An 11,421-nucleotide genomic window follows, 5' to 3' on the forward strand; every position below is an offset into this window, starting at 1 on the left:
AAATTAAGGACATAAACACAAAACATAACATTACATTAGCTTGTTTCAGAAAATAAGGGTAAATGTTTTCTTACCTGATATCTTCAATATCTTTGCAAGGACATACATTCACTTTACTGAAGTGACCAGATCCCGTGAGTTGATATTCCAGTCTTTTGTTCTTCGTTGGCGTTCCACAACTCAAATTCGCCTCCATGTGTAACTTTAAAATACTCAGGTCATAATGCAGGTTACAGCAGGGACTAGCAGACCTGTGCTGCAGAGCCAAGGAGCAGCTTTCCGGCAGCAGCCTCCCGCTCAAATGTGAGCGCGCATGCTTCTCATTGGCCAGTTTTCTGAATGTCAGGCAGATTATCCGATCTTGTCCAAAGCAACGTGGTGAGACAGCCAATAGCAATTGTTTTAGCGTGGTAATTTAGCACAAATAAGAAAAGATGATTAGTTTTAAAATAAATGTGTGGATTTAGTTTTATTTGTAGGCTGTTAAATTTAATTGATTGGTTGAATGATGTTTTCATTGCAGTTTATGAATAAAAATGTAATGATATATGGTAAAGTTTTATTAATCCCTATAGGCTCACACAAACACATTGCCATTAGGTATCGGGATGAAATCTTTGAACCTACCCAGTGACCTACAAGACGTAATTTCAACATTGAAATATGGTTGAAATCGGGTTGAAATGAGGTCTGAACGTTTAAGACCTCATTTCAACGTCTTTTCAACCGGCTAAAAATGGGATAAAACATCAACGTGCCAGAAAACGTCAATTTGTTGACAAATGTGTCATGACGTAACGTTAGGTTGAAAGATAGATGATATTAACGTTAAGATTTTCATAATAATTAATGAACTGGTCGGCGAAATTTGGTCTACGCGAAGACGTAATTTCAACGTATTTAATATTTCACTTAAAACGTCATAAATATGAAACTACGGACTGCGTGCTGTTAATAAGATGCGTTTAAGACATAATAATGCGGGCAGGTTCAAGCATTACTTGTATACATGTAACTCCGCTGACATCTGTAACGCGCATGCGCGAGTTCTTAGAGCTGCAGAGCTCCGAGCGGACGCAGCACGAGGCAAAGTTACGGCAGCAGAGCAACATGAACGGGCTGATAGAACCACGACTACCGGCTCCACTACTCTGTAAGTACGGGAGTGTTTGAATGAAGCACACCTGGAACTATAACCGGGTGTTTTACTTCTGCTGCCCACCCGATACGGGAAAGACGGCCCTTTTTGTTAAGCTAGTTAGCGTTAGCGCAGGTAGTTTGCTAGTTATCATGCTAGCGTGCAGCATGATGACCTGGACCAAAAGTAAACATCCCAGAATATTTTTCGTGTGTTTGGTGTTACTAATGCGTAAGGTTGTTGCTGTATCCATAAATGTTATTGCATTCACATTGAAAATACGTTTTTAAAGCAATGGGGGCTAAATACAGATTGCTATGGAGGACTAAAAGTGCCACAATTAAATAAATAAATACACCATTAAATAATTACTTAAATGTGTCATTCATTAATTAAAATTGGAATTAAATAGATAAATGTGTCATTAAATGTGTCATTAATTAATTAAAATACCGATTCATTGTATGTAAAATGCATATATAACTATTTCACTATTTACATTTACATTTCATGATCCTGCGTTGCAGCGCTTCATGAATTACTTAAAACTGTCAAACTGACCCATCAAAGTCAGTGGGCGGGGCTAACGCGAATCTAGTCTGATCCATTGCTTTGGTCTGAAGTACCTGGATAGAAACATGGAGGATCTCCGTGAACTTTCCAGGGAGTTGGTGAGAGACATTTTAAACTTAGCAGGGGATGTAGAAGCAGGACCTGCTGAGTCCGAGCATGTAGCTAGTAAAGCAGAGGAACTTATTGAAGTTGTTGGAGTCATTTCCGCACTTTCTGACGAAGATATCGACCACAGAGTAATTACAAATCTAGAAGAAGTTGTCCACCGCTTCTCTGGTACCAGGGCGCATCAGGCCCAACACACACAGGGACCGGGGCGTTTGCCGTTTGACATACCGATTGCAGTTCTGGAGCATCAAGTTCTTTGTGGAGTTCCCGCAGTTCAAATCGCAGCGATGTTCGGAGTGTCAAAGAGGACCATCAGGAGGCGCATGCAACAACACAGTTTAAGGTATTTACACTAAATTCATGAGGTTTCTGTTTATGAATTGCTGCTCTCATACACTCTGAAAGAATATGGCGTTTAAGGTAACATTACTTGATGTTGTGTTTTTTTTGTTTCTACAGAAAAACAGATCTCTATTCAGCTGTGAATGATGAGGAGTTGGACCATATTGTAAGTGAAATTCACAGAAGTCATCCAAACACCGGCTACAAGCTAATGCGTGGTCACCTGAATGCAAGAGGTGTGCGTGTTCCAAGTGAGTATATTAATATGGGCATTATTTAAATGTATTTTTAATTCGGAGCTCTGCCCTTTTGAAAGGTGAAGGAAGCCCGCTTTTGGAAAGACATCGCCTCTGAGATGTAGAATGTGTATAATAGAAGAGAAACACACATTTCAGGACAGCTGACTTCTATCATCAGGATAGACATGTCCTGTGATTTTTAGCCTCCTGTTTAATAGAGGTGGAACAATATCTGACAGTAATATTCTCAGCTGTCCGGATGTTCCTCCCCTCAGTCTCAAGACTGCAAGAGTCTTTACGCAGAGTAGATGCAGAGGGAGTCTACATGAGACGTCTGAGGCTGCGTGTATTAAGGCGACGGCAGTATTTTGTGCCTGGCCCAAACTCTTTGTGGCATATAGATGGCCACCATAAGCTCATCAGGTCAGTGATATTAGCAGATAAACAATTCATCGTTCTAGATGTTTCATTACAATTGTTTTACAATAAAGTTGTATCTTTTCATGTGTTTGCAACAGGTGGAGATTTGTTGTCCACGGTGGGGTGGATGGATTCAGTCGTTTAGTGGTCTACCTGACTGTGGCTGGCAATAACAGAGCTCATACGGTCTTACAGAGCTTTATCGCCGCTGTTGAGCACTATGGGCTGCCATCAAGGGTACGGTCTGATAAAGGGGGGGAGAATGCAGATGTAGCAGAATTCATGATCAGAAGCAGAGGTACCGACAGGAATTCACACATCACAGGCAGAAGTGTCCACAATCAGCGGTAAAGAAATATGTTTGGCAACTAGGCTCACACAACTAAAATACCAGTTGAATGTACTTTAGCATATGTCACATAAATTAACAATTTGACAATTTTATCCTAAACACAGAATAGAGAGGATGTGGCGAGATGTTTATGAACATGCCCTGGACCTCTTCTATCAGATCTTTACTTCATTGGAAGATCAGGGAAAACTGAATCCAGACAATGAAGTCCATCTTTTCGCTCTGCACCGGATTTTCCTTCCACTGGTTCAGCAAAGCCTAGACTCTTTTCGAGATGCTTGGAACTTTCACGGTCTGAGAACTGAAAGGAATCAGTCACCACAGCAACTCAGGAGACGTTACAGAGAGCAAGGCCCTGAGGAGGATCCTACTGAGGTTAACAATCAACTTCAAACACGTTTCTAAAGTGTTTGCCCAAAAGGAATTATGGGAGGAAAAAAATTGTGCTAAATGTGGTACTTTAAATGGAACATTTACTATATTGTCTTTAAAATCTCCCAAGCTTTTAAAGATCAACCTGTGAGCTGTAGTTTCTACAGTGCATACTACAGCTGTATTATTTCACAAAACTTTAATAACTAACAATTTCTCACTGACTTGGTGACCAAAAATAACAATCTTGTGTTAGGACATGTCAAACTATTTTTAAGTACAAGTTTGATTATGCTTGTCATCTTTTCAGATTCCTGAAGAGTATGGGATCGACTGGAACGGACCTCACAGCCTTCATGGAGGCACTGTGTCAGTCCCCGAGGTTCAGCTGGCCCGTGAGCTCTCAGATGAAGAGGTTGCAATTTTGCCAGCTCCAGGAGTTTCTGTTACTGATGCGCTTAGACTATATGTAGAGACTGTGGAAGTGTTATCAAGAATCTTAGACTGATGTCCGACACGTTTTTATTTTTTGTGTTAGAACAAGCAGTCAAAAACTGAAAGTTTGCTTTCCTTTAAAAAAAAAAAAATATATATATATACATATATATATATATGCCGAATAAAAATAAAATAAAAAGTCAACTGCTGCAGTGTGTTAATCAGTTTTCAAAGACACTGAACTTGTGTCTGAAAATACTTAAACAAGCCCAAATCCAGTACTTTTTATAGCAGCGACAAGTGCTTTCTCAAAGTCCATGTAGATCTTGAAATGAGCTGGCAGCTTTAGTGTTTCAAAGCATGTGGAGGACGTAGGAAGGGTTCCCTCAGAAATCACCACTGTCAGTTCAGGAGGAAGCATCTCCCAGCCAACCCAGAATGTCAGCAGCTGGGCCAGGGTACCTGATGAAGCTAAAAGTCATACAATGGATTGAAGACATTTAGTTCAACTTTATTTGATCATATCTATCCATGAGACATAGAAGCATTTGTAAAGAGAAATTAGGTTTATACCCGTTTCAATGAACATCCTTAGAAAGCCAGTGATGCGGCAGGTGGTGTCCAAGTCAAAGTCTTCATCATCACTGTCCTCAACTGGCCATGTGATTTTTTCTAGGAGCATCTTAAAGAAAACAAATTGTAATTTTAAAAAGGGAGATGCAGATCACATCATTGGAAAATGGAAAAATAGCCAGCTCAGTCATGGAAAAAAGACGTAAAATTCATTAAGTTAAGTCACAAATATAACTAAATTACTGACTTACCTGGGGTGTGAACTGCATTTCAGCCATTTTGGGGAAAAGAAGTGGGACAACATCTGGCCTAGATGTCAGCAGGGGCCATACCATCACATCTTTCAGTCCCTTTCTCAACTGTTTAATTTGGCGCATGGTCCTCCCAACGACCTAAGAGACAGACAGACCCATATTACAGCAGAAATCCTTAACCCAAATTTGACAAAAGTTGGCACAGTAGAACAAAATGTTAATAAAAGCACAATAAAGTGTCTTATAAAAACCCATTAAAACTCGAGTACTTAAACTCTTGTGTTAACATCAACAAGCCAGGGTTCAGAATACATTCTATAATTTCAACAAGTACAGCAATGAGTTCTGTTACTTAACCAGCAGGAACTCACTGCATGGAGTAGAAGTTTATTATGTAGCCATCTCCGATTTGTTTTGGTGACTGCCGGAAGATCCCAAGACATGGAAAGATCTGAAACTGTGGCTTTCTGTTCCGGTGTAAGTTCTTCATGTTCAAGCTAGAATAAGGACCATACCATTTATTATATCTGCCCAAGCAATATTTTTTTACATGGCAAATTATCTTTTAGGTTACATACCAGTTCTATGATGCTCCTGATGTGCAGATCAGGACAGTCTTCAATAACAACAGTAGCCATTTCAGGGTCCCCATTGAACAGTACATGAATTACAGCAGGACTTAATCCTGTGACATGGGGACCGTCATGCAGAAAAGTGTGGGCCAACATCCTTCCTGCAACCCGGAAGAGGTTGCTTTCAATAAGTGCCTCTGATGCTGCTGGAACAAGATGGTCAGGTTCACCCTCAAATAGCAGTGTTCGGCCCATTCCTCCTGTAAAGTACCAAGAGAGCAGGGAATAAAGTCACAACAACTAACCTCTTAAATACATAAAATTACATCATACTAGTGCAGTGCCCGTTGAAAATGTGCCTGTTTGGAACAGGCGATTACTTGGCCTGTGGTATTGCCGCTTGTAGAATTCACTTAAACAAAATTGTAGCCTACTCCAAAATGACTTACAGACCCCAAACCACTTCAAATGCAACCCCCCTGTATATCCTACTACTGACTTACTGATTTACCTGACACAAAACATTGCCCACCGGCCCTCTGCTAAACAGCACATATCTGCGTTCATCAACCACCAGAACGTGTGCGAGTACTTACCAAGATCTAGACTGAATCCAAACTGGAGTTTGGATATGATTGTTGTCATAAAGTACCGCATCACTCCCTCTCCGATAGCAAGATCACCTGAAATAAAATACTGATAATAACACAGTGGAAAAAAGTGGCAGACAAATACGGGTAACTTGATTAGCTAACATTTAACAAGCAAGGGAGAAAAATAGTCAAAATTATATTGGCTGTAATTTAGAACAGCATCCTTAATATTGATTATTCCAGATAAGAGTATATTGTGCACAATATTCACATACATAACATTTTTTATCAATTATATAATTTTGTGCATTCCATTCTCCCATTTTCCAATGGGACAATTCCATATATGCTACTTGAGTGGTATAAACTGTACTGATGTATTTATATTATAAACTTTATATTACTTACCAACCAGAGTACAATGAAGTGGACATGCCCATTCTTGCTGCTGTTTATAGAATAAGAGAAGCTCCCGTTCCCGGTCCTCTTCAGACTCCCTTACATCCATCTTCATTCTAAGCGGTTTCCCAGTTGCATGTTCCCTTAGCAGATTTTCTTTGAAAACTTTGGCAGCTTGAGTGGGTTCCTCAATAATCTTCCATTCTAAACAAACAACAACAAAGTTATCTATTCCAGAGACATATTGTGAGTTGGCATGTTACCTGCATATACAGATACCCTCTCACTCTACACAACAGGAGGAAAATTATGTTATTTCACTGATAAAACGCGAGACCCAATAGCTTAAAAATCTGTCACAACGCCGAGTTGACATAAAAACGGCATTCAACAAAAACTAAATATTAGAAAAATAAAAAAAACAGGTGCATGTTATTAATTGCCTGTAACTATTATCTTATCCAATTCTATATTAAAAGTGTTCGCTTTCTATTGACTTTTCAGTTACACACAATCTTATAGCAACACTATTGTGATGACACATACCACTGTCTGTTTCTTTGCGATCCAACTCCTCGTTGACAATCACTGCTGGAACTACTGCACTCTCAGCTGATGTTTCAGACCTCACTGGAACACTGTCACTGACTAGGGCTGTCTCACTATCATTTTCTTCCCTTTGGCCTCCCTCTTGTTCTCTTTCCTCCATGGGTGTCCTTGAAGTGAACAGAATCGAAATGGTCATACTGGCTTATTTGTGTGCACAACACTCCAAGAGGACATATTCCTAAAGAAAATGAATATGCTACCCTCGCATTGCTTTAGGAAGTACATACCCATTGCAGCTCAATCTGTGCAGCTTCATCTCTGAAAAGGGAACTTCCATCTGACAAGTGATGCAGGGGATGACTGGACCAGAGGCAGGACGTGAGCTCTCCTAACAACAAATGGCTTTTAATTAATGATTAAAAGTCACCAGTAATCTTTGTTTTGATTATGTATTAAACTAGGTCTCTGTAAATTTATGTACACAATCTAAGGGTAGATCCTGTTGAAGTGGACGTATGTAGATTGTAGCCTGTCCATCATCGTCGATGGATCTTTCAGATAGGCAAGGGTGTATCCAGTGCTGGGACACTGAAGCAATGCAAGATTTCGACTGCGAGTAGATCCTACAAGTTTTAGAAGTTCAAAGCCTCCCCCTTGTTGGAGCTTCGGAAACACTTCAATCAGTTTATTTGTTATAACCATGGGATCGTGGTCATTCCCTGGAGAAAAATAAAACAAAATCATAACTCACCTCACCTTAAATTAAGCAAATAAGCCTGTGATAACTATTATTCACAGTATTAAAATGAATTACGTTTGAGTCACTATACAATTAAATGCAAATAATTTCAATGAACACAATTTGTTTTGTTTTGGTAAATGCCTAGTTTCGCACTGACCTGAAAATGTTACTTTTTGCTCTCCAAGTCCTGAAGTAAGAAGTTCAGCTTTAACCAGTACGCTTGGAATTTTATCCGCATTGTGGTCAGCCAAACAACAGACAGTATGTGTGTAGCTTCTTCGGCTAACTTGGACTTGTGCTGGTCGTCTCGTCATATTCCTTCTGGCTCCAATGTTGTATGGCGCAAAGAGCCTTGCTACCTCCGCTGCAACACAGAAAAACGTCACCGCTCAATGGTCACCAGTCAGCTAAAACAGTCTCTACTTCTATCTTGGGATGCTCAAACCAGCTAACACCATTAGCTAACTAGCGGGTTTTATGCTCCACCAATTAACAACGAACGTGTCGCGCACGAAACATCATAATACCACATACAAATACATTTTCGAGTCGATCTAATTTAACCCACACGTGTGTCCCGAATCATTAATGAGTAGCACACCTGGCTAACATGAAATTACTTAGCTTACCTTGGACAGGTGTACGTGATTGAGCGGCCGGTATCTGCTGTGACTGAGCCGCCGGAGCCGTTGGACTTCTGCTCAGAGCTTCCTCAATCAAATTCGCTGCTTCTCTCAGCAGCTCCGGGCAACTTTTTGACATTTTGTCCTGCACCTCGCACGGCGTCTGCGTCCTTGGTCATTGGGGCTAGCAGGACCGCGTCATCTCCTTGATTTTTAGCCGTTGCAATGAAAGTTCTGTTTAACAGCGTATCCAAACCAACGTAGAGGTGAATAGCGCCACCCAGTGTATTGGAATGTGTTCAGTAGCTCTGCAGCGATCCATTATCTGGAATTGATTTGTCTTGACTTGATGCACAGGGTAACCAATCAGGCGTTATGTTCCGCCTACCAACTTTTGATGGGTCAGTTTGACAGTTGTAAGTAATTCATGAAGCGCTGCAACGCAGGATCATGAAATGTAAATGTAAATAGTGAAATAGTTATATATGCATTTTACATACAATGAATCGGTATTTTAATTCATTAATGACACATGTATTTATTTAATTCCAATTTTAATTAATGAATGACACATTTAAGTAATTATTTAATGGTGTATTTATTTATTTAATTGTGGTACTTTTAGTCCTCCATAGATTGCAAGGGTGAAGGGCTGAATTCAACAGGTTGTGCTCTGTAAACAAGAGGGCCAACACATTGTAAGTTACTGCGTGCTTAAAACATGATACTGTGTAATATACCTGGAAATGTTACTCCAGAAATACCATAAGTTGCAGATGAATTGTTATCTTGTTGATAATGTAATAAGTAAACAATCTATAAATGAGGGTTCTAACAAACCTGCTGCTGTTATTATTACTAGTTTATTACTGTCATCATAAACCCAAATGACCAACTTTGCCTTTGTGCTTTCCCACCTCACAGGTTTCTGCGGGTGGTGGTTGCATCTGATGGAGGTTACGTCTGATGATGGTTGTCCCTGCACTGGTCCTGCCTTACCCCTGGCTTAGTAATCCACAATATTAGAATCATTTCTGTCGTAGGAATTAGATGTACTGTACATCTTTAAATTGTTCATACTCTACACACCTACTGCCTTGCTGTTTTCCCCTCAGGCTTCTCCCGGTTGAGGTTTTTTACATTTTGGGGGTTTTGGGACAGGATGTTGCATGTTTACAGATCGCAAAGCTGAACAAAATAAAATGATTTGAATTGAATAAACACGTTGACCAGAGAAATCTGCAATTGAGGGGTGTTCTCTGGCACTCTGACTCCCTTTACACAAAGAATCCTCAAGTGAGGATGAGGGAGATGCAGCTGATTTCAGGTATACTATCCCAACTCAAGTGACTCAGATCCACATCTTGTTACAGAATCTAAAAATGAAGTTCAAATAATTCAGAAAAATGGTCTACAAACACAGAATTGTTGTTGTTGAACACAGAAATGTTGTTTCTGCACTTTTAAATCCATAGTTCATTTCCCTGAAATATATATTTTATTTTTGTATTGTTTTTAATTAGGAAAAGTGTTATATGTATAGTGTTATATTTATAATAAATGCAAATTAATAAAATAATGTGTTTGTCCTTGTTAAGGGCTGTTAACATGACAACTGTGACTAAGTATGTAACTTGTAAGTTTCCAGCGTGCAATTTATCCGTTGAAACAACGTTTAAAAGACGTCTATGGCCCGACGTTGAAAAGACGTTGCAAATTGGTTCAAAAGTGAAAGTTGTTTCAACGTCTATTCGTAGACGTTGAAAAGACGTTCGCTTATAGACCCGTTTTCAACGTGATTTATAATATCAGTGGTAAACTTACAAATGTGGACGTAGTTTCTTTTTAAACCTCTAAAATAATGATATAGCACACAAGAGAAGACGAAATATTACCGTATTAAAAAATCACGTTGAAATGTGGTCTAAACATAGACGTCTTTTCAACGTCTACGAATAGACGTTGAAACAACTTTCACTTTTAAACCATTTTGCAACGTCTTTTCAACGTCGGGCATAGACGTCTTTTAAACGTCTTTTCAACCAAAAAATGCTCACTGGGTACAAATGTGGACGTAGTTTCCTTTTAAACCTCTAGAATAATGATATAGCACACAAGAGAGGACGAAATATTATTGATTTTTTAATACGGTAATATTTCGTCTTCTCTTGTGTGCTATATCATTATTTTAGAGGTTTAAAAAGAAACTACGTCCACATTTGTAAGTTTACCACCGATATTATAAATCACGTTGAAAACGGGTCTATACGCGAAAGTTGTTTCAACGTCTACGAATAGACGTTGAAACAACTTTCACTTTTAAACCAATTTGCAACCTCTTTTCAACGTCGGGCCATAGACGTCTTTTAATTTAAAATTAAAGGTATTAATTAAAGGTTATATACATCAAGCAGCACGTCTCTCACATATACATACATTAAATATATAATAATTATAATTCTTTTTGATTTGACCTTTTTCTGCTTCTGACTTCCTTCTTCTGGCCACCTGCCTGCTATCACTTTCTCTTTCTGGATTGGCAGCAGATGCTTTGTCTTTCTTTTTGTTTTTCTCTTGTTTTGGGACGGTGCATTAAATGTCGTCATATCTATGATATCATCTCCACAAGAGAGCGACGTCGGGGAAGTGAAGCATAACAAAATTCTTTCCCCGGAGGTGAAGAAGGACTTGGTGGGACAAAGCGGTCTGCCGTTTGAGCTTCGTAGCGAATTGAAATAAAGCTCTGGCTCCTAAGAAGTAAAGACAGTTGATAGTCGGCATGAATATGACACAATGACCCCTGCAGTCAGTCTGTGGGTTCTGTGAATTCGCCTGCTTCCCTTCTGGCAGTGGCCGGCTCTAAAAGCCTCATGCAAAGGTTCCTTATTGGAACCAATTTAGTCGGTACAGATTTATTTGTTTAGGCCTATTGTATTTAGCCCTTTTTGTCCCGTTCTTACTGTGAAAAATCTTTTTACGGTGAGTAAAGTGTGTTGGTGGAGATAATAATAATTGTTCATCTAATTGTGTCGTTGTCCCCTGTAATTCTGTATCACCTCGTTTTCTTCCTTTTGTAATCTTTTCTCCTAAATGAAGTAATACCCTTTTCCTCCCGTTTTATCTGCTGACGTCCA

General features: G+C 39.4%; 2 protein-coding genes across 3 annotated transcripts; one reads left to right on the forward strand and one right to left on the reverse strand.

The window, feature by feature from the left end:
- Window positions 1–1,628: 1,628 nt before the first annotated feature.
- On the forward strand, window positions 1,629–4,183 carry LOC144391043 (uncharacterized). 2 transcript variants are annotated; one of them, XM_078097576.1, is made up of 6 exons: window positions 1,629–2,162; window positions 2,279–2,412; window positions 2,652–2,823; window positions 2,919–3,167; window positions 3,277–3,547; window positions 3,855–4,183. In XM_078097576.1, exons 1-6 carry the CDS (start codon window positions 1,777–1,779, stop codon window positions 4,050–4,052), a joined length of 1,410 nt encoding a protein of 469 aa, XP_077953702.1. In that variant the 5' UTR covers window positions 1,629–1,776; the 3' UTR covers window positions 4,053–4,183. The 2 variants fall into 2 exon arrangements, with proteins under 2 accessions (XP_077953702.1, XP_077953703.1); XM_078097577.1 differs by having other exon boundaries at window positions 1,630–2,162; window positions 2,676–2,823.
- LOC120812493 (G2/M phase-specific E3 ubiquitin-protein ligase) lies at window positions 4,064–8,524 on the reverse strand. The gene is made up of 12 exons (XM_040168559.2): window positions 8,294–8,524; window positions 7,822–8,028; window positions 7,404–7,641; window positions 7,210–7,310; window positions 6,920–7,089; window positions 6,383–6,577; window positions 5,978–6,064; window positions 5,388–5,641; window positions 5,181–5,306; window positions 4,807–4,947; window positions 4,556–4,664; window positions 4,064–4,453 (listed from the first exon to the last, which is right to left on the reverse strand). The coding sequence occupies exons 4-12, from the start codon at window positions 7,257–7,259 to the stop codon at window positions 4,242–4,244; spliced, it is 1,344 nt and encodes a 447-aa protein (XP_040024493.2). The 5' UTR covers window positions 7,260–7,310; window positions 7,404–7,641; window positions 7,822–8,028; window positions 8,294–8,524; the 3' UTR covers window positions 4,064–4,241.
- Between the last annotated feature and the right edge of the window lie 2,897 nt (window positions 8,525–11,421).

Source organism: Gasterosteus aculeatus, chromosome Y (genome assembly GCF_964276395.1).
Source record: "Gasterosteus aculeatus chromosome Y, fGasAcu3.hap1.1, whole genome shotgun sequence".
Lineage (NCBI taxonomy): Eukaryota > Metazoa > Chordata > Actinopteri > Perciformes > Gasterosteidae > Gasterosteus > Gasterosteus aculeatus.